The 23,166-nt window shown below is 49.6% G+C and overlaps 2 protein-coding genes across 3 annotated transcripts in view; both read right to left on the bottom strand.

Annotated features, from left to right (window-relative positions):
• Positions 1-902: 902 nt before the first annotated feature.
• SLC35E1 (solute carrier family 35 member E1) lies at positions 903-17,826 on the bottom strand. The gene is made up of 6 exons (XM_082623974.1): positions 17,344-17,826; positions 16,871-16,941; positions 14,550-14,687; positions 13,380-13,505; positions 4,355-4,600; positions 903-3,880 (listed from the first exon to the last, which is right to left on the bottom strand). Exons 1-6 carry the CDS (start codon positions 17,759-17,761, stop codon positions 3,653-3,655), a joined length of 1,227 nt encoding a protein of 408 aa, XP_082480100.1. The 5' UTR covers positions 17,762-17,826; the 3' UTR covers positions 903-3,652.
• A 3,260-nt stretch (positions 17,827-21,086) lies between these two features.
• MED26 (mediator complex subunit 26) overlaps positions 21,087-23,166 on the bottom strand; it is a 38,333-nt gene continuing 36,253 nt past the window's right edge. For both annotated transcript variants that reach the window (XM_082623841.1, XM_082623842.1), the window contains exon 3: positions 21,087-22,816. In XM_082623841.1, coding sequence (XP_082479967.1) covers positions 21,164-22,816 — 1,653 coding nt within the window. In that variant the 3' untranslated portion in view covers positions 21,087-21,163. The remainder of the gene's footprint in view (positions 22,817-23,166) is intronic.

Here is a 23,166-nt window from a genome sequence, read left to right as displayed (position 1 = left end):
CCATAAATTAAGCTTAATGCTCTGAGGGTAGGAGGCTTTCGTATCTGTTTCCTGTACTTGGCACAATATGCACAATATGCCAGTTTTGAAAAAAGTACATATATCCTCTCCAGAGGCAACTGCTGTGTCTGGCTTCCTGTGTATCTTTTCAGAGATAAACTATTCACAAGCACCTTATATATCTCAGCGATATATTCTGGTGCTCAGTAAATCACTGAACGAAAGGATGATGAATTAAAAGGATGTGGGCAATTGTTTTAGGAGAAACTCATACCCATCAACTGTGATTGAAGGAAATTCTCTGTTGGGAGTGGTTTCTGAGTAATATGGGGGGAAATGGGCTTGGAGGCAGACTTCAGTAGTTGTGTGATCCTGGACAAATGACTTAACCCCTCTGGGCCTCACAAGGTGAAGAGTAATCGTTTGTGGATTGTGTGTGAAAAGCCCACATGTAGCAGGTACTCTGTTGTTCCTCATACAGATGTAAGCACAGCTCTCACAACATTCTTGGATTTTCCATGTTATTCTGTTCAATAAAGGCATGTCATTAACTGTTAAGCTGTGATTCTAGTTTTATCCTACTGGCTCATAAATTCACAAGTCACATGTTTAAATTTTGGCTTAGAAAAGATAAAAAAGTTGCAATACACCTGAATGTGGGAACCAAGTTGGTTTGCTCTTTCTGCCTCTTACACGTTTTGTTGCTGGGCACACTGACGACAGGGTCACTCAGAAAGGGACCCTCACTGACAAACTGGGACCAATCTTGATTCCCTGGAGACCACCATTTATTTTTTGGTAAATGCCATCCATGAATATACACAGTATCATTCCCACAGAACAGTCTATAGCATGAAAAGTCCTGAAAACAAGGTGACAATTGAAAAAAAGAATTCACAATGTTTAGATTCTTCAATAATTTAATGTTCTATGCCCTTAAGGCTGTTAGACCTTAAGGTATCCAGGTCTGGTTATGTCCCAGTGATAACAGAGGGCCTATTGCATGATGTATACCAAATACACAGTAAAATCCAGAAATTCCAAGTGCTTCTTCACTTGAACCTATTTGGCTTCTCTCCTTTGTAACAGGGGTTTGATTTTCCCAATAATGAATGAATGAAAATAAGGTGCTTAAAAATTCCACACTGAGTCTCAAGATAGTGAACAAACACTATTTAAAAATGCCCTCTGAGCCTCAGTTTCCCCTTCTGTAAAACGAAGGAGTTGGGTTTGAGTTAGTTTTGCAGACCATACCACGGATGGGTGAACTAGTTGTCACAATCCCCAGCAGTGAGGAGGTGAGGGGAACCCAGCTGCAAATGTGGATGTGAGAGTGGGGTGGAGGGTTGAGCCAGGGCAGCAAGTGGCTGGAAAACTGGCCTTCGAGAGGCCAGTTTCAAACTTTCAAGTCTCAAAAGTATGTCTTTGTCTTTTGATCTGATGATTTGGTCTAATATGATTGTCTCTCATTCCAGTGTATGTACTCACTGTAGATTTATGTACAGAACTAAATATCCCATTTATTCATGTATAAACCGTAATAAAACCAGTCAGATATTTCCCCACACCAGCAGATCTTGCACTGGAAAAGGAAAACAAATATACACATTTCAGCAACCTCAGAAATTTCATTAAACCTGCATAGAGGCATAATTCATTTTGGAGTTCAATTATACGTTCAAGGAATTGGTTCCTGTCATAAAGACAACTACTGTAATGTCTGTGCCGTGCAAAATTATCCCCATTTATTGTGGTTCAACTGCAGACTCTACTGCCTCTGGTGAAGGCACTCAGCAAGTTCTTTTCACAAATAACACCCTTCAGAACGGCCCCTTCCTGTTTTACACAGCATTGTCTCAGAACTTGTGGCCAAAGTAATTCAAAAGCAAGACAACGACAAACAGGGACTCCTTAGGCCAGTGGTACTGAACTCACAGGCCACAAGGGGTCCCTGTGACCTCTCCAGGAGCCGCCCATTCATAAGCTGACAAAAATGTAACCTCTAAGTACAAGATTCTAATTATCAAAAACAAACAGGAGTCAAGCGGTACTTCCTGGTGAAACAGAACCGTCTCACATGCCAGGAGGTAAAGGGTGACCTGATATCCCATCTGCTGATCAAGCCAAGTGCCTGTTCAAGAGGCCGGGGACAGGGCTGAAGGAAGAAGGCTGCCATCAGCGAAGACCCTAAGAGCCAAGCAAGTGGTCCTTTCCAAGGGCACAGTCTCTAGTGATGCCAGGTGTCCCGACCTGGACCTCAGCACATGGGTTACCCACTAGGGTCACATAATTTTCCTCGAGTGATTTTGCCAAAACCCAAACTTTTTCTTGACCAAAGACTGATTTGGCAAACCAAATCCTAGCTTGGTGCTTGCCCCTTCACTGGGACGTAATTCAGATCCTAATGCAAACACCACAAGAACAGCTAATGGAAATCAGAGCACTGAGCTCTCATCTATGACACAAACTATCGAGGTGACATTCTTGATTTATCTCACTTTCAGGGACTGGTCACTAGAAAAGCTAGTGACCAGCTTTTCAAAACACTTCCTTCCTACTAAATGCAGAAATGTGCCGAGACAGGCATCGCCAGCAACTTTTCTTGTCTTTAAATGCTTAAAAACAAAAGGGTTTTCCAACCATAAGCCAATCCTCATGCATCCTGCATTCCCTAAGGGGGACGGGGGCATAAAAGCACAGACAGCTACAAAATTTGCCCTAGAAAAACGCAAGATCCTTATAAAGCCAACATCACCTCACCAAACATCCTACTAAGTCAGCACAGAAGTGGTGAAAGCTCAAGAAACAAAACAAATATTATAGAAATAGAGCTTGAAACACTGAACATGATTTCCTCATGATCCTTCTCACAGCCCTGCATCCTCTCCTCCTTGCTGCTCCGAGAGGAGAGGTGCCCTGCTCCAGCAAGGGAAGAGGGAGCCCGGGAGACAGCGGCCACCTTTTCCTCTGGATCTGGGCACACGCCACCTCTGACTTTTGGGTCAGAATTAGGCTCTAAGAATTCAATGCTAATTACAATAGCTTTGCAATGGGGAGCGTTTGCCAGGACTGCAGACAGCCACAGGGCTGATCAGAAAGCCGAGTCCATCTCTGTGGCTGGAGGTGTTTCCAATAACCGTCACACTCCTCTGCTCCATGGCTGCACCAGTCCTCCGCCTCCCTGAGCAGTGGAATTAAAGCGGCTGGTCTGTCACCAAGCACCACCCTAGGGTCCTTTCCTTGCCACCCTCCCTGCAAACCACCTCTTGCCCACTCCGAGGTCTGTGTCCTTTCCAGAGAGGGTCCTGGCTGTTATCTGGAAAACAGAACAAGAACTCTGAAAAACATGACTTGGGAAGTAAGTCCACACAGAAAGGTAAAAGCCGGACGAGATTTCCACATGGCGATGCAGCCCTCAGAAGACAGACTCCAGGAAGAAAGGGCATGAAACACCGGAGCTCGGGGGCAGTGGTCCCCACTGCAGGGACGGCGTCCTGCTGCCCCCAGGGGGCCGGGAACCCCAGGGTCTTCTGATGGTTCTGCACCGTCCCCCCTTGGCCGGGTTGTACATTCACTGGTTGTCAGAAGTATCTGGTACTGCTGGGGGGTAAGAGGGAGGATTGGCAGAACGTCCTGCCCTGGTCGCTAGACTCTACACGTCGTAACGGTTCAAAGTGTATGAGTTTGGGTAGCTCTGCCGGCTGTACTGGAAGTGATCTGTCAAGACGTTGCGGCCATACTGATAGTCCCCGTGCTGGGGGAAGGGAATGCCGTTGTGGGGCTTCTCCAGGGCGCTCCGATGATGCTCCTTACTGCTCAGGTCCCCCGTCGTGACGGGGAGGAGGTGCTTCCGGGCTTGCTGATTTGCATCATACTTGGTCTGCGAGGTCAAGAGAGCAGTGACAATTGGCTCCTTGTCCGGGACACGCACAGAGGACAGAGGGGAGCTCGAGATTCACGGACAAGCAGCCTTCAAGGCCAACACAAGTGTCACCCCTAGAGGGGCTGGGCATGGCCAGTGAACTGTTACTGGACCGGCCCTACCTGTCAGCCATCCCACAGCCTTACATCGGAACAATCTTCGCAAGGAGGGAGTGAAATTCCCGATAAAGCCCCAGTAGACCCGAGAGCCACAGTGGAGTGAGGCATGAGCCTGGGGTCATCTATGCAGGGAAAGGAAGCCCCGGGCTGAGGGGGCTGAGCCTAGACCATAGACCAGTCAGTGGCAAAGCTGGCAGCTGGAACCCGGGCCTCTTAGTTCCTGGTGAGGCCCCTTCCATTCCCCGCCCCGACCAACTCTTGGTAGATTCTCTGGGCGTCTGGGGGGGACAGCCTCCCCCCACCCCAGACTCACCTTGTTGTACAGAAAGACTCCCAGGATGGCCGTCATCATGCCCAGGACGTTGGTGCTGGTGACTGGGTTTCGCAGCATGATCAGGGACACCGTGATGACCATGATTCTCTTGGTGGCGTTGGCGACCGAGTAGCTCAGAGGGCTAATGAGGTTGAGGATGCTGAAGGCAATGACGTTCTGGGCAAAGTTACAGAAGCCGCTGACAGCCAGAAGCAGAAGCATCCAAGGCCACTGGGACACATAGGTCTACAGAGACGGGGGAGCGAGAACAGCACTGTGGTCACATGCTTGCCCTGGCAGGGTGGTGACACACAGTGGCTTATCAGGGTCACACATTCGCTCGGGAACAGACCCAGGTGGGTCATCGTGTGATACCAGGTGCTTTATCTATACAACCTCTGACCTTCACAACACTCTGCATGGAGCAACAATAATAATAATCACCACCCTTTCCTGCTGAGGAAGTGGAGGTTTGGGGGGACATCAGCTACCCAAGGGGTGCAGAGTATGACACAAACCAAAGCCTTCCCTTGTCCTTGTACAGTGAGGGCCAGGGCTCTGGGTTAGCAGAGCGAGGTCTGCATTCTGGACATCACCTCAGTCTGGGCTGCTAAGACAAAATACCACAGGCTGGGGGTGCTTACAAACAACAGATGTTTATTTCTCACAGTTCTGGAGGCTGGAAGTTCAAGATCAAGGCGCCAGTAGATTCCGCATCTGGTGAGAGCCCTTTTCCTGGTTCAGGGTGGCCCCTTCTCACTGGGTCCTCACATGGCAGAAGTGGCGAGGGAGCCCTCTGGGGTCTCTTTTATAAGGGCATGAATCCTATTCGTAATGGCTCCACCCTCATGACCTAATCACCTCCAAAAGTCCCCACCTCCTAACACCATCATGTTTGAGGCTTAGGTTTCAACATATGAATTTGGGGGGGTGACAAGACATTTAAACCATAGCAGACATGATGCATTGTATAAAATGGGGAGGTCCTGGGAAGGCAGCCTCTGGGTGTGTGAAGACCCACCCCCCACAAGGCTGGGAGCCAGAGGCTCTGGGTCTGCCCCATTGCTGGGAACCCCCGGGTAAGCTGCTCGACCTCTCTGTTTTCTTCATCTATGAAATGGGGAACATTGACCCCTGATAAGTCCACACAATGCTGCTGCTATGAGGATCAAATACAATCATAGCTTTGAAAGTGCTTTAAAACAATCCCAAGCCAAACAAACAGGAGGTGATGCTATCATCAAAACTTTAGTTACCATTTGACCCTCACCAGAAGTAAGCCACCCTAATGAAGGGGGCCCAGAAATCAAGAAACCACAACTAGCAGACATCGGGACCAAAGAACTCCTCAAAGAGCCTGGGCTGATCCCAGGCCAATTCCCAGGTTGCTCTGGCCTTTGACAAAGGAGGATGCAGCTGGGTCCCCCCAGGACAGTGGTGTCTAGTGGCCCTGCCAGGATGGGAGCTGCAGCAATCTTAGGGCAGCAGCCTGATTCTATCTCTACCACCCTCTGATAGGGAACGATCACGTAGTCCTCTTAAAGGTGAGGGAGATCTGAGTAGGTGACCTGCTCAGAATTGCCCAGAACGTTACCCCAGTTGGGTAACATGCCTCTGTAAGGCATGTGAGCCCACCAGCACGCCTTCAGGGTGAGCTGGCCTGTTCTCCCAGCAGTTCTTCCCTGAGGTGACCCATATGGACTTCCAAGCTATTTTTACAAGGCAGCCAGCTTGCAAAGATATCTATCTTCCAGGAAAGGAACCCAGCCAATCCAGCTTTTTAAAAGAACTGACATAACAATAAAGTCAAGTGTTTCTTCCTCCCAGTGGATAGTTCTATGTGTTTTCACACATATATTGATTCATGTAGCCAACACTGCAATCAGGATTCAGAACAGCTCCATCACCCCATAACACTCCCCAGGGATTCTTTGTGCAACCCCCTCCCCCAACCTAGGCAACCACTGATATGTTCTTCATGATAGGTTCATCTTTTGGAGACTGTCCTACAAATGGAATGATACAGCATGGAACCTTCTCAGACAGGTTTCTTTCATTCAGCATAATGCCTCTGACCCCCACCCCCCAAGTTGTTGTAAGGGATGACAGTTGTTATTGCTGAGAAATGTTCTGCTGTACAAACGTACCAAAGTTACCTTAACCATTCACCCATTGAATGACATTTGGGTTGTTTCCAATACTTTGTGATCATGCATAGAGTTGCTATAAACATTCATGTACAGGCTTCTGTGTGGAATGTGAGTTTCATTTCTATAGAGTAAATACCCAGGAGTGAGACTGCTGGGACATATGGTCAGTGTATGTTTAACTTCAGAAGAAACTCCCAAATGTTTTCCAGAGTGGCTGCATGATTTTGCACTTGCTCCAACGATATATGAGGATTCCAGCTGTGGCCCAGCCTCGACAAACGTGGTACTGCCAGTACTTTTTATTGTAGCCTTCCTACTGGATACGAAGTAGCATCTCATCTTGGTTTTAGTTTGCTTTTCCCTAATGATTAATGATGTTGAACATATTTCACATGCCATCTGTACAATCACAATAGTGAAGTTCAAGTCTTTTGCCCATTTTTAAGCAAGTTGTTTTCCTACTATTGAATTTTGAGAGTTCTTTATATATCCTGAACACAAGTCCTCTGTCAGTATCTCATTGGCAAATATTTTTTCCCAGTCTGTAGCTTGTCTTTCTTTTACTTAATAGTGTATTGGAAAGCAAAAGTTTTTAATTTTGATGAAGCCCCCATTTACCAATTATTTTCTTTATGGACTTTACTTTTGGTGTAATGTCTAAGAAATAATCCCAAGTCGTGAAGATTTTTCTTCTGTTTTCTTCTAAAGGTTATCATTTTTGCTCTTAAATTTAGGTCTAGAATACATTATGAATTAAATTTTGTATAATGTGTGAGGTTGAAGTCAAGGCTCAGTTTTTGCTTATGGATGTCCAATTGTTCCAACACCATTTGTTAAACTATCCTTTCTCCATTGAATTGCCTTTGAACCTTCATCAAAGATCAGTTACCCATATTTGTGAGTATAAGTTCAAACTGTCTATTCTGCTTCACTGATCGATGTTCCCTCCACCAATATCCATACCTTTATACTGTCTTAAAATTATGTAATGTGATTCCTCCAACTTTATTCTTCTCTCTCAAACTTATTTGGCTATTCCAGTTCTCTTGCCAGTCAATGTATGTAAATTTTCCAATCAGCTTTTCTATATTAAAAACTTTTTAATATATATAGGTATATATCTATCTCCATGTATACACACACACAGAGATAGATTAGTATCTCAACTTTTTTTTCATTTACACCTTTGACAAGGAGAAAAATTGAAGTTAAAATTTAAGTAGTGATTTATAGTTGAATTAATACTAAAGAATAAAATTTTGTTGGGTATAGAGAATTTTATTTCATCCTTTCAAATCTGTATTTCTTTTTTCTTTTTCTTGTCTTATTGCCCTGGCTATGAAGTCAAGTATGATGTGGAATATCCATGTTGAAAGTAAACATCTTTACCTTATTCCTGAATTTAGGGGGGAAAGCCTTCAATCTTTCATCATTATGATGTTAACTATATATGCCCTTGATCAAGTTGAGGTAGTTTCCTTCTATTTCTAGTTTGTTGACTTTTTAAAACTCATGACTGGATGTTGGACTTTGTCAAATACCTTTTCTGCATCAGTTGGTATGAATACATGATTTTTGTTAGACTATTATAGTAGATTACACTGACTGATTTTCAAGTATTGAATTAGCCTTACATTCTTGATTTAAATCCCACTTTTTCATAGTGTAGCATGGTTTTTATATATCACTGCATTTGATTTGTTCTAATACTTTGTTAAGAACTTTTGCCTCCATGTTCATGAGGGATTTTGGTCTTTTTCTTGGTTTTGTTATGAGCCAAAAGTGTTCCTTTCCTTTTGTGTTTTCTGGAGGAGATTGTGTAGAACTGGTGTTTATTTTTCCTTAAGTGTTTGGTAGAAATTACCGGTAAAACCATCTGGGCCTGATGACTTCTTTTTAGAAGGTTTTAAACTATGAATTCAATTTCTTTAATAGCTATAAGACTCAGGTTATCTTTTTCATCTTGAGTGGGTGTGTTTTGATAGTTTGTGGTTTATGAGGAACTGGTCTATTTCATCTATTGTTGAATTTATGTGTGTAGAGCTGTCAGTAGCATTCTTATGGTTTTAAGGTCTGTGAGTTCTGCAGTGCTATTCCCTCTTTCATTCCTCATATTTGTAGTGTCTTCTCTCTCTCTTTTTTGTTTTTGGTCAGTTTTGCTTCAGTTTAAAAAAATTTTTTTTCTCCCTTGAGACTTCCTCTTTGGCCCAGGGATTATTTAGAAATGTGCTGTTTAATTTCCAAGTGTTTGGAGATTTTCTCATTACCTTTCTGTTATTTACTTCCGATTTCATTATGATCAGAGAATATACTTTGCATGTTCCCAATCCTTTTGTTAAGGTTTGTTTTGTAACAAAGAATATGATCTTGGTGAATGTGCTACATGTACACTTGAAAGAATGCCTATTCCGCTGTTGTTGGGTAGCGTATTCTATAAATGTCAATGAGACATCCAGTTGGTCGACTGTGGGATTCAGTTTATTCTTGCTGATTTTCTATAGTTCTATTGATTTTGAAGATTCTATATTTGCTAGATATAGAATTATCTGTTGATAGTTCCTCAGTGTCAGTACTTTAAAAAAATGTTATTCTACTATTTCTGCTGAGAAATCTGCAGTCATCTAAACCACTGTTCTATAAATACTGCATCATTTTTCTCTGGCTGTTGTCAAAGATTTTTTCTTTGTCTTTTCATCTTTTTCTCTCTGTGGCTTAAACTGGATAATTTCTATTGATTTATCTTCAAGTTATGGACTTTCCTCTGTCATCTCCATTCTGCTTAGCCCATCCAGTGAGGTTTTTTTTTTTTTTTTGCGTTACACGGGCCTCTCACTGATGTGGCCTCTCCCGTTGCGGAGCACAGGCTCCGGACGCGCAGGCTCAGCGGCCATGGCTCACGGGGCCCAGCCGCTCCGCGGCATGTGGGATCCTCCCAGACCGGGGCACGAACCCGCGTCCCCTGCATCGGCAGGCGGACTCTCAACCACTGCGCCACCAGGGAGGCCCATCCAGTGAGTTTTTAAGCTGTTTCTTCCATTCTGAAACTTCCATTTGGTTCTATCTATCTTCTGTTCTTCGCATTTGTTTCAAGAGCATTCTTGGAGCATGATTATATATCATTGCTTTAAAGTCTTTGACCAATAATTCCAACATCTGGGTCATCCCAGTGTTGGCATCTGTTGGATTATCTTTTCCCACAAGACTTGAAATTTTCCTGGTTCTTCATATGCCAAGTAATTTTGGATTATATCCTGGACAGTTAGAATATTATAAGACTGTAAGTCTTATTTAAGTCCCATGGGGAATGTCGATGTTTGGTTTTAGCAGACTCAGTTGGGTTCAGGCTACAAGCTTGAGCAGCCTGTGGGTTGTGGTTCCAATGTCAGTTCTGTTTTCAAAGCCTTTTCAGTGGTACACAGCTCTGTCCTGAGTGCGCTCTACCCAGTTGTCACTCTTGGTCCTGGGTAGTAGTCTATCCTGTCTTTGTATGCTGCTAGGATCAGATTCCCATGCGCGCAACTCAGGAGTGGGCCCAGGATTTCATGTTTTATGAGGTCACTTTCTCTGGGTTCCTCCTCGCCATGTCTCCTTGGTACTTTATGGTTTCTGAGGGCTCCCTCTTTCAGTCCTCCAGTCAGAAAGTTGGAATTAATTACCCCATTCTGCTGTGTCTTTCCCACAACTGCACCTCCTTTCGGGGGCCAAGCAGTGGGAGGATGAAGGGAGAAACAAAATGCAATGGGGCTAATCCCATCCTGTGACTGCAGAGGGAGGCTGCCCCCCTCAGCATCTCAGGTGCCCATGGGACCTGCTGCCGCCACTACCATGGGTTTGCTGGGGGCCTGGGATGCGAGAGAACAAAGGAAACAGAGAAAATGGGGGATTTCCTGCACTCTCTCTGAACATCAGGAATCTCCTTTCCCCGTCTGCAAGCCAGCATAGAGGACTTTTGACTCTGTCCTCCCCCAGTGCCCACTTCTGCATTTCCGGCTGCCTTGAGTCCAGGCTGGAGACACAGGAGGCAAAAGAAAGGCAAACTCACAGATGGCTCAGTGGTACTTTGCAATCTGGTTTTCTCTACCAGCCTGCCTGCTCCCATTTACTTTCCAGTTTTCAAATACCTGTTTCACACATCCTGTCCAAACTTTAAAACTAGGCTTCCTGCTCCCAAGTCTGGTGATCCGTGCCTGGCTTCAGCTGAATTGTTGGCATCAGGGCTGGGTGTGTCTGGGAACTGCCCGCTGTAGCCTTTGCTTCTTGGTAACATGGCGAGTAGCAGGCCCCAGCTGATATTCTCTGACCTGAGCCTCCTTCCTCCTACTATGGAGTGCCGCACTGGAACAGAGCTAACTCACCTGGCTGCTGTGGGAGACACAGGGCAGAGAGGAGGAGCCCCGACAGGAACCCTGCCTTCAGGCGGCAGCACTGTGGACTACTGTTTGCTCCTAGGGCTGCTGTTAAAATGCACAAGGGCCCCATCAAGGTAAAAAATAGATGGCCTCAATGAGAACAACTAGAAGAAAACCGAAAAATACCCAAAATACAAGAGAAAAGCAAAGCAAAGAGGGCAGACAAAAAACTAAAAAAGAGAGAGCAGAGCAAAGCCTACGTATACCTGTTTGTGTGTAGACACCCAGACCCCAATGAGTTGTAACAGGACAGTGTAACAGAACTGAAGCCAAACCTATAGACAATACTATGCAGCCAATAAAAGGAACAAAAAAGACCTAACAGGTCAGTATGGAGTGATCTTCAGGACACGTCATTGAGTGAAAAGAGCAAGGCACTCTTTTCTAAGTATCTAAAAAGTCACTTTTTGTGTAAGGAGGAGGGAGGTATGAACACACTTGGCCCTCAGTATCTGTGGGGCGTTGGTTCCAGGAGCCCCCAATCTGAGGATGCTCAAAGTCTCTCATATAAAATGGCATAGTACAATTTATAGTCAGCCCTCCGTATCTGTGGGTTTCACAACTGCAGATTCAACCAACCTCGGATGAAAATTTTGATCCTCAGTTGAATATGGGGACTCGAAACCCATGGATATGGAGGGCCGACTGTATATAGAAATTTGCTTATGTCTGCGAAAAGAAACACTGAGAGGGTAAACCAAGATCATAAAAATGGCTACTTATGGGGGTCAGCAGTGGGGAGGCAACAGGGACTGAAGTTAGACTTCTTTGAATAAACCCTGTCATATCATTTGGGTTTGGAAATATAAAGGTTTGATATATTCAGTGAGGAAAAAAAATTGCCTAGAAATTGAAAACAAATGGAAGTAAAGGAACCCAAATGCACAAGAAGTTGGTGACAGAGGCACATTGTGAAAACAATTATTTCAAGTGCCCTTAGAACACAGTATTCCAGTTGTACATCTGTAACGAAACCTGTTTTAAGGACAAACAGAGCTGCAAAGAAATCTTAACTGTTTCTCTGTACGCTACCTGCAGTTGTCTGGTAGGGATTCTCACTCTGAAGCAGTTATATGTGTGTACAGTAGAATCATGTATGAACAGTTTCCGTAGCATATTGCGAATAAGAAACGCTGTGAGAAACCAAGTGTACCAGAAAAGACACACACACACAAAATCAAAGCAGTAATAAATCCTGCAATGTTAAATTGGAATTAGAATGAATCAGGATAAACTCTCCCCTCCGCCACCAAATACATCTTTCCTAGTTTTTTACTGCCAAGTCTTAAAAACAACGACAACCCAACAGCAGTGAGCACACGTGGCACTGAGATGGTATCTCCAAACATGACTCTCTCTCTGCTTAAAGCAACCTGGGCCCCTGAAGGAGTGGCTGATTGCAGGTCTGGGATGGGAGGCGCACAAGACGAGGGAGGACATCCTGTGGGGCCAAAAGTTACCCAAGGCTGATATGTGCTATCAGAAGGGCAGGGAGCCAATTAGAAGGACTCCATCAGTCCAGACAAGATACTCTGAATATTTAACAAAATAACATGGACAACTGACAAACACAAGTTCACAATGATACTGAAAAGTAAATAAATCAAAGAACCCTCCTTCACCCAAGAGAAACCCTCAACTCCCTGGTTAACACTCCCCGGTTTTCTTTACTCTGAAAACTGGTAACTAGAAGGAAAGAGAAGCAGTAAACTGCTTTTCGTGCACTGTACTTCCAGGTAACAAACTAGTTCCAGCTGATGATGGAAAGTTCTTCACAGAAACATTACAGCTAATCAACATGGAAGGGAAGTCAGAACACAGAGCCACAGTTGCCTCACCTGGAAACCAGAGATAACCTCCACTACGTCCATAGGTGGTGGTAGGGATTAAAGACCAATGTCAAGAATCCAGTCAGACCTCATTAAGCCCTAATAAACATTGACTCCATCTAACTCGGGCCTGGAAGAACTTCCTTCTTATCACTGTCACCTGCATTAGTTTCTAGCACATTCTCTGGAGGCTGGTCCTGTAGGTGGTGGGAAGATGCTCTTTCCTGTGCCCAGAGAGCTATGGATACATCTGGTGCCAATGGAAGTACAGAGATGACACCAAGAAAGGACTCGAGCAGTGCAAACACAGTTTCCAAAAGGCAAGTGAGATTTGAACCAGACTGTCAGGATGGGAAAGTTGCCTGTGCTGGCATTTTTTTCTTCCTTGAATGCACTGGCACAAATGCAGCAGCTATCAGCAGCTGGGATCTAGCATGACAGAGAAAGAAATGCACAGGCAGCCTTCTTACTCGACTGCAAGCAGTGTGAGTCATCGAAGAGCTGAGGGCTAAAAGGGCTGGTGGCTGTCAGAGGCCTCAGATGCCCCAAAGTCAACACAGAGGCGTAACTCCCTGACAAAGCGCCTACTTTGGAACCAGTTAAGAAAAGGGCATGTTCTTGACACAGGCCAACTCACCAGGTCGCTGCTGACCAGGAAAGCCGAGAGGTCCACCAGGACCCACGTGGGGATCATAAAAAAGACGGCATGGCAGCCCAAGATGTTCAGCAGCCGGAGATGGTGGATCCTTGAATCTCTTAATACCTGAAGGGAGAAAACCTCTTTAAAGGCTGATCGAAACTATAAGCGGCAAGAGGGGCTCCGCTTACCCAGACCCCAAACATGGTGACTGTACGCTAACCCTGACATCTGACCTTGACTGCCAAACCTGAAAGTGCACCTATGACGAGACACACAGCCCCTGTCCAAAACAAGCACGATGTTTCGTACATGAAGGACCGAGGAAAGAAAAAAACAAAACAAAAACAAAAACCACCAACACTCAATGCTAGTGAAGCTACAGTAAAACAGGCACTCTGAAATGGCACTGGTTAATGTCTAAATTGGCATATAGTTCCAGAAAACAACCAGGCAAAGTATATCAAAAGCCATAAACATCTCATACCCTCTGACCCAAGAACTGCAAACCTATCAAAAGGAAATAACCTGAGAGACAGAAAAATGTTATGCACAAAGACGTTCATTACAATATTATTTATAGTGAATAGCTGGAAATAATCTGCATCTGCAACAGGGAAACCGACTGCGTTACTTGTGATACCTGAAAAGATGTGATTATTACTGGAGTTAGGAGCAATAACTTTCAATGATATGGGAACATGCAGTGTTGCAATAATAAATGAATGAAGCAGAATTTGAAAAGTATGTATAATATTACAACTCTAAAAACTGTACAGGAGAAAACTCTAGCATTAATAGTAGCTCTCCTTAGGGGACAGCACTGCGACTTTCCTCAGTAAAGAGGAAACCCTGCAGCAGGGGGCAGCTCTCTCTTGATTCTTTGTCTCCAGCACCTACTATGGTGCCTGGCACACAGTAGGTGCTCAATAAGTTTTCTGATTTCTTTTCATTGGTCTTTTCTCCATTTTTTCACGTTGAATGTAGGTGAACTTTATAATAAAAAAACAAAAAAGCTATTTAAAAACCAAAACAAATAGAAAACCAGCAGAAGGGCAACAGGATTTGTTTTGTTCCAACTCCGAAGAAATCCCTACTCGGCCACTTTTTTTTAGATGCCACCCGCACACCCCTGCAACACCAGGTGCACCCTGGATGGCACCCAAATACCTTTTTGGAGAAAATATTCTGAAGCGAGAAGCACAGTGTGGCAGCAAGGGCACTGACAAGCCCCCACATGTCGAAGGACAACTCCGTGACAGTGGCCAGCAGGACGCCGCTGATGATGGGGATGAGTGACAGGTACACCTGTGAGAGGAGGGCAGGAGGGGCTGATGGGCCAGGGTTGAGCTGGGCCACCCAACACAGATGACCAGAGGAAAGCCTCAGCTGCTGTCTCTTCCCTCCCCAAAAGGACACCGCCTACCCCTTTGAACAATGGTGTTAGCCACGACAGTGATGCTCTAGGGGGCACTGGGGGGGTGGGACGCAGATGGTTCTCAGAGTACCTGAGGGCAGGGCTGTATCACTGTGGGTGTCCCCACCCCCTATACCATCACCCCCATTAAGAGCCACAAACCAGGGCTGGTCCCAATAGGATCTATCCAGCTGCCGCCACCAACACACCAGGGTCTGAAACTTCAATCGTCTGAGAGGCTGGCCGGGTCCCTCTTATTTTGGGCTCTTCCAACATGCAGTTATCCCTGGTAGGGACACTCCCCCAACACCTTCTCCAGCTGGAGACCTCCTTTCCCTTCAGGCATCAGTTCACAAACACAAGAACTTTCCCTGACCCACCTCCCCCTAGACGCTGGCAGTTTCCTTTGCTGTGTGTTCCAGGGAATAGCGCTCTCCATCCACTATAAGTGCCCTTTACATTGTCTGCGTCCCTGCACTTGCTTAGGGCAGCTCCTTGTTCACTGCTCTATCCTGGTGCCCAGCACACGGCAGGCAACCCAGTAACTGCTGGCCGAAAGAATGAGTAGTGAGTGCCATGATAGGGGGCCATCCAGAGGGCTCAAGCTTTCCAGGGCTAGGGCAAGGAATGGCCCTGGAGCTCTGGTGGCTAAAATGGGATCCATTCCCTACACTTAGCTCTTCTTACTCCTGGCTCATCCTTCTACAAAGGATACTCTTAAAGCACTTGGGAGACTTTAGGAGGGGGTGGCGAGGCTCCCCACGTCACCAACGCCCACACACAGGGCCGAAGGAGGCCTCTGAATTCCAGAATTCCTGCTCCCCCCACTACTTGCTGCGGCCCTCGGGCTCTCCCTTTTGAAGTCCCATTTCTTCCCCTGAGATCAGGCATGATTACCCAGCTTATCCGAACAGGGTGGGGCCACACTTACTCTATCATTATCCTTAGTCTCCTGCCTAAGCCATTTATTCCCCTGTCTTTCCTCTCTGTGTAAGGTTCTGGCTCCCGGCCCAAGCCGGGTACAATGTCCCTTACAACAGGAAACCTGATAAACACAGTGTGATATGGAGAGATGCAGCCGCACACCTCTCAGGCAACTCCGACCTGGGGAGACAAGTCACACCTGACGTCACCCTGCGGGTGGGCTGCAGAGTGCACCCAGATCTTGCAGGAGAAAAGACTGGCTGAAAGAAAACGTCAGCCAGAGGCGGCCCCATTTCTATAAGCTGACCCAGGGCACCGCCGTTCTAAGTTACATAAAATACAGTATGCCAGAAACCGACCACAAAGGAAAGAGGAGCTCTGTCCAGCATGAAATGGATTCCAGCTGGGACAACAGGAGTCCCACTTCCACTTAAGGACACAGGGAAAGGCTGTCTCTGGCTGACGCCACAGCTTCTCTCCCTCCAAGCCAGGAAATACCCTGGCCTGGCATCTTGAACACACCCTGAATTGTGCCCGGGGCATCTTCCCTATGCAGCCCTGGGTTCTGCGTGTTGTTTTCACTTCCATTCCCAGACATTCACAATTCCTGGCTGTTTTTATTTCGAAGACTTTGCTGGGTTTTGCCAAAATCGGACTCCTCTGACTAGCATTTCACTTCTGACCCCAGAAGTCCCAACCTGACCGCTATCTCTTGCAAAGATGTGAAACTCTGTCAGAGTTCCGTTCCAGCAAGGAGTCGGATGTCCCAAGGATGTTCCAACCCTGACCCCACTGGAGGGGCATGGGGTGTCTGGTCAGGATGGGACCAAGTTATCCAAGTTGCCTACCAGCAACCCCAGGTAGGTAATCAAAACAGGGAGGAATGCTGCACCTGAGATGGATGGCAGCATCCTGAGATCACCCAACAGAGACAACTCAGGAACACACACCCCACACACCACTGCCCCCAGGGTGATTCCAGAACAGATTCCATTAGCAGCAAAAGAGCCACCAGAGGTCTCTAAGCTGACTTCCTTACTTGACAGGAAGCCAGGCAGCCTGCAGACCAGGAACCCGGACCACGTCACCAGCTGGGCAACAGCCGGAAAGCCCTTGGGGCCCCCACTGGCCCAGAGCCCTCCTGGGTTACCTTGGTGCTCTGTTTCTCCTTCATGATGATCCGGGACAGGAGGACCACCCAGATGGGCATGGTGGCCTTGACTGCAAAGAGAGGCAAGGGGCGTTCAGGGAGCCGTTCTAGTCCCAGAACCCACCCTGGGACTCTGTCCCAACTCCACTGGAGGGGCGGGAAGGCTTGGCAGCCCCTCAACCTGTTTCAGCTCTTCTATTTCTGTGGGCCTTCCCCCTAACCCAACAGTTCTGATCCGCCCTGCTCAGCTCCCAGCATTCTTCTCAGCCCCTTCCCTCCCCGAGACCCCTGTGCGTGTCCCTCTCTTGCTAAAAGCTTTTGGCGGCCTCCAGCGCCTTCCGGACATTAGCTGACTTCTCAGCCCGGCATTCCTGACCGTCGACTACACCCCGGCCGGAGCGCTCCTACCCAAGAGCCGAAGCCCCAGGCGGCGTGCCCCGGCCGCCTTCCCCTAGGCCAGCCTTGGCACCCACCGGTGTGCGCGTAGGACACGGGCACCTTCCAGATGCTGACGTGCGCGGACACTGACGCGAAGTACTTGCCGAAGGCGAGCGGCAGCACGTAGCGCGGGTAGAAGCGCGGTGGCAGGAGCGGGCCCGGCGATTGATGCGGACCGGGCCCAGGGCCCGAGACTGGCGGTGCCGGGGGCACGCGCCAGGCGCGGAGCAGAGGCGGGAGCCCCGCGCACAACGCCAGGATGTGGCACAGCGACACGGTCACGGGGAACGGGAAGGCGCTCAGGATCACCTTGTTGACCACATTGCCGCCCGCGCTCAGCGCGTACCATAGCAGGCACAGCGCCGCCACCCGCGCGCCCTCGCGCGCCCCGCCGCTGCCGCCCGCGGCTCCTGGGCCCCCGGCGCCAGCGCCCACTCCCACTGCCGCCGCCATCCTCCCCGAGCGGCCGCCCCTTCCCGCCCGTCCGACGGCCCGACGCCGGGCGGGGGCGGGGCCGAACGGGAGCGGGAGCGCCAGCCAACGCCGCTCCCCATTGGCCGCAACCTCTTGCGTTACTGACACGCGCCGGCAGACGCGCCCGCCACCACGTAGCGAGCGCAGGCCCCGCCCCCTCCGGAAGCCCACCGGGGGCGGGAGGGGCCTGTCCCGGAAGCGGAAGGAAGGAATGGGAACCGTGAAGCCACAAGGGCTCTTCGAACGGTGGGCTGGCCCGGGGGACCGGGGACGGGGCCCCAGAGCACAAGCAGGAGGGGCGGGCGGGAGCGTTAGGCCCCGCCACGTCGGTGTCTGTGAGCGGGCGATCGAGTTCGCGGGTCAAACCTCGATGTCCGGGCTGCATCGGCGCCCTCCAGCCAGATTCCTGATGGCCGGCGGCGGACAACGAAGGTAAAAGACCAGACCTTTCGGGGAGAGAAACCGACTTGTAAAAACCTCTCCTTGGGCTAAATTTCTGCAAACCGGGAGTGAACTCCCGTGGTTGGACTCCAACAGAGGGGCCAACCTCAGAGCGCCCCGGAGCACGTTCTGGGACCTCGATGTGTGGTATGCGGTGAAACGAAGATGGTTATTACCGTCTTCGTTTCACCGACTGACGGACCGAAGCCCAGAGAAGGGAGGCGACGTGGCTTAGGTCCTCCGGCCAATTTGGGAGCCGTGGTAATGGCAGCCTCCTCGGGCACCTGTCTCTAGGGATCTGCAGGAGGGAGGGGCGTGATGCTGGCCCCGACTGCTGACGCCCAAGGACCGGCTGGGATAGAGCAGCCCCAAGCCGCAACGGAGGAAAACAAAACTGTGTTTTCAGCAAGATGATCTTATACTGAAGGACTTTGTTCGAAAAATCATGTACTTCCAACTTTTGGGGGGATAGGGAATGTTAAAATTTCCTTCTACCGTGTCCTTACTTGGCAAATTAAAAAGTGACAGCTCAACTTGATCCCCCAATTGTTGGTGGCAGGTCTTAGCTTAACCTTGTGTTCTCAAAGGCAGGCAATATCTGTACCCTAGGGCTTACCAGATACTCAGACACAGGACAGGTGGTCCCTGCAGTGGGTGGGGGAGCAGTGACCTCCCTCAAAGCCCAGGCCTGAGAGAAGGACAGGCTCATGGGATGCCAACCTGCACCCTAATAGCTTCCAGCTGTGCCTGTGACCCTTTGTCACAAGAGTAATGTCACCCTCAGGATACCCACATGTCAGCTGGCCATATTACAAAGTGAGACTTAGGAAACTAGTTACTCCACAGCACAAATGGTCCTGCTGACATGCTTTCCTTTTTTCCCCCCTAAAGTTTGATGATTTAATTTAGTCCTCACAACCCTGGGGCAGCACTTGCATCTCCCAAATGGGGACAAGTGCATAGGAATAAAGTGACGAGCCCACATCCATACAAATGGTAGATGGCAGGGGCAGAGTTCAACCTCACACTGCCCTTAAAGTTACTTCACCTACTTTTTCTAGGAGTGGGTGTGTCCTGCACCACAGCTATGTCAGAATTCCCCACTGGCTCTGAAACTGTGGTTCTGGGTTGACTGAATGTTCCTGGACCCCTTGGTTTGCCCTGTGGGGCTGACCCTCTAAAGGGGTAGCTGCTTCCTTACCTGTGAAATTAAGTAGATATGGACAAGACCTATTCCAGAGTGAAAAAAACTAGAAAGCCAAAGCATATGGTTTCAGAGACAAGGGGGAAGAATTAAAAGATTATCAAGGAAGTCAAGGAAGAAGTTATTTTTTAAAAAGTCAGCCCCAGCCAGATAGTAAGAGAGCCCCAGGCCTGCATGGGGAGCTGGCAGCCTGGGGCTAGCTAGGGCCAAGGGCTAGGCTGCCAAACACAGCTTGGAGCCATGCCATTTAAGAACTACAAATATTTTAGGGGGTAAGACAAGGTCACTGAGACCTGGGCTGTGGAGCCGGCTTGGGAGGGCTTCTTTCTGGGGACGATGAGGTCTGGATGGAGACAGATGTGGCCCCTTGTTCTGTCACCCAAAGCTAGCAGGTGACTCTAGAGATGGGAGAGGCATCGTGGCCCTGAGTGAATGAAAGGCAAGGTGGAGGTCAGTCTCCATGCAGAAGGCTAATAGGCTGACTTGGTGACTTTGCCCTGCCCACCTCCCCACGGTCTGGCTAGCTGTGGGGCCTGAACCGTGGATATGGGGTCCAGGTCTTGGCTAATCCAGAATCCAGAAAGGGTTGATATGGCTGTAAAGGACCAAATTAAAAACAGTTCTCAGACTGGTTTGTGCAAATGTTTTTTTTTTTTTTTTATTTCCACATTTATATCACAAGGTGTCCACTTACTGGACCAAATAGCAAAGTTGCTCCCTTCTGCGTCCTGAGAACACAGAAGTCTAGGTACTGTACATTCACTAAGGCTCCTTGTTTTTGCAAATCGCATTTATGACAAATAACCATAAGGCAAACGAATCTAAAGGAATGGTTATGAGTGTTTCCAGCGTACAGACAGGTCTCTTCTCACCCAACAGTACAGCTTACACACCAGTAGCACCCACGGTTACTTTTGTGTTTTCTGGGGAGGAGACTCTAGAAAGGTGAACTTTTCTAGATATGTGCAGGAAGGGGAAAATGAAGAGGGAGGAACAAGGAACGTTATTCGTCTGATGGTCAGATGGAAGAGGGGGGTAAAATAAACTCATAGAAAACTTAAATTTTTGCAGCATTTCTTTATAAACTGGGTTTTAACTGAAACCAGATACAAATGTGTGGACGCCCAGGGAGCATGGGTCAAACTGGCTGGCAAGCTGGCCTGCCTGATGCCAGCAGCTCGCTACAGCTGAGAAGCTTCTGGCACCATGATGGGAAAGCTGGCCAGGTGGGGTGCAAACAGAGGCCACAGCGTTGCCCACTGCCTCAAACACTCAGGGCCATGTTAAAAAACAGAAAATGCAGAGATGAGATGCGTACTTCTGTTGCTGTGTTAAAGGTAACCTCTTCCACAGGTTTTCTGTGCCTGCCTGCAACTGAGGTCCCAGCTCACTGGGGGCTGGGAAGCGTCCGCACCTCTTCCGGGGTGGGGGGGCTAACGCTTTTTATAGCTGGTTTGCTATAGAGTTCTGAACTCACTTTGCTGGCCTTCCTTCCACGTGGTCCTTCCTTTGCAATTTTGTTAGTAAACTGGTAGCAGCATTTCACAAAAGAAGGAGAATTTTGAGGGAAGAGCACAGAGAGACCTAGAGACTCTCGCTCCCTCTCCCTCCCACCCCAGGCCGGACCCCCCACCCCCACCCTCTGGATTCCCAACCCCTGGAGGCGGCCGGGCCCTGGCGCCCGCCCTCTATGGCTGACTGCAAGGTGGGAATGCACTTAGAGCCCGACAGGCCAGTCAGTCCAAGCAGACATAAGGCAGAATGTTCAACCGCCCGTCGTCGCCGTGCGGGTCGAGCGATATGCACTGCGTCCAGTCATACCAGTTACCCTGTGTGTCCTGACACCCGTTCACCCCCGGCCACTGATGGGCCTGGACCCTGTCCAGATCGTCCTGCGTGACCTCACGGCTTAGCCCTGGGAGGTCCGTGGGTGGGCTGTGAGGCGCCAGCACGTGTGGCTTCCGGGCCCCGCGCCGAGTGCTCTCCTCCTGCTTCAGGTACTCGGACATGAAGTGGTGAGCGCCCGGGGTCTGTGCGCCCGACGACGAGAGCAGGCTGCTCTGCCGGCTCAGGTAGGACTGGATTATCTCGTTGCGCGACAGCTCCTTCCAGTTCGTCTGTTCAAAAGGGCTCTGGAGGCTGGCCTTGGCCTCGGGCTTGTCCAGCTCTGTCCTCGGCTGCTCTGTGTGCACAGGGCTGTCGGCCCGCACTGGCTCTTTCTGGGTCAGAGGTTTGATCTGTCTCGTCATGGGGTCAAAGGTGAGCTTCCGCTCTTTTAACCGGACAGGCTTGACACCTGCCTCGGCCACCTGCCCGTCCAAGTTAACCGTGTAGTCACGAGGCCGGTACCTCTTCTTCTTTTTGCTGTCCGAGCCACCGGAGGAGGCAGCATCGCTGTCTGCCTTGGAGGAGTCCGGGGAGAAGCCTGCCCGGGGCAGGAGGGGCTCAGCCGGTGGCAGCCCTGCCTTGCAGCCCGACCCCGCGAGCCGCTGGTGGCCCTCAGGCTGCTCCAGCCAGCGCACTGGGCTCTCTGCGCTGGGCAGCAGCTCGAGCCGCCGCACGGGGGGCGTGGACGGCTGGGCCAGCGGAAGCGGTGACGGCACCTGTGTGGCATCGAGTGACTGGGGCCGAGGTGAGGGACTGGGCACGGAGCCCTTGTATGTGTACGGGCTCCGCTGCCGGGCAAAGGAGCCCTTGTGCCGTGAGTTCCGGGGACTGAAAGAGCAGCGAGGCGGCCCCTTGGGGTGGGGGGGACCTGGAGTCTCGTCCACCCTGTCCAGCTGCTGCAGCACCGCAGCCTTCGTCTGCAAGCAGGGCCCGGGGGGCTTGCCCAGGCCCGGGGAGCTGGTGTGTGGCCTCACGGCATTGACGGGGATCTTGCCACTGTGCTTGTCATTCTCGCTGTGCTCCAGGCGGCTGCCCTCGGGGCCCACGTGCCCGCTGCCGTCCAGGGGACCGGGGAAGCTCTCAGGGCTCCCACTGATCCCATTGGTGGGGAGGGGGGACGAGTTGGCTACCAGGGAGTTGTGGCTCACTTTGGAGACCCTAGGAGGTGGCCCAGGGTGACCGAGGTCGCGCTGGTCCCCCCGGCGCTTGCGGCTGCCCAGCCTGTCCAGCCGCTGCCCGGGCAGCCTCTGGATGTCATTGCGGTTCTTCAGGTCATGGATGCTCTTGGGTGGGCCGGCCGCCCCTGCCTCCGGCCGGCAGTTATGGGCGCCCCCGTTGGCCGAGCCGGGGGCACCCGCCAGCCCCCGCAGTGCAGCCTCATTCTGGTGCACGGGCTCGATGAGCTTCTGCCAGCTCCGCAGCAGCTTTTTGGCCCGCTTGGCGAGCTCCTCGTTTTTCGTCTTCTTGCGGACGTCGTTGATGAGCTTCCCAAGTCGGGTTTCCTAAAGCCAGAGAGAGATGATGACACACTTTTAGGACAGGGACACCCCATGAAAAGGGAGCTGAGACAGAAATGGGGGGAAGGGCCCCATGTCTCTGAAATGACCCCACTGGCCCCTAAACCACTGGCCTCCCAGACACAAAACCTACGAGAATTTTGGGTCCCTTGTGACATTTAAATTCTCAACTCCCAAGTCTTCAGACCTTATAGTCCCAGAGACGGCATTCTCAGAAGCATCATCTCACAGGCTCCCAACTCCTGGAGGCTGTGGACCATTTAAGGCTACTGCAAAGCATCCCGGGGGAGCACCTTGTGGCAAAGGCAACAGCAAACAGAGGGCCCTGAGCCAGC

The sequence above is a fragment of the Mesoplodon mirus genome (assembly GCF_964341445.2).
Source record: "Mesoplodon mirus genome assembly, chromosome: 5".
NCBI lineage: Eukaryota > Metazoa > Chordata > Mammalia > Artiodactyla > Ziphiidae > Mesoplodon > Mesoplodon mirus.
Note: the sequence above shows the minus strand (reverse complement) of the source record. Positions and strands in the feature narration are given on the sequence as shown.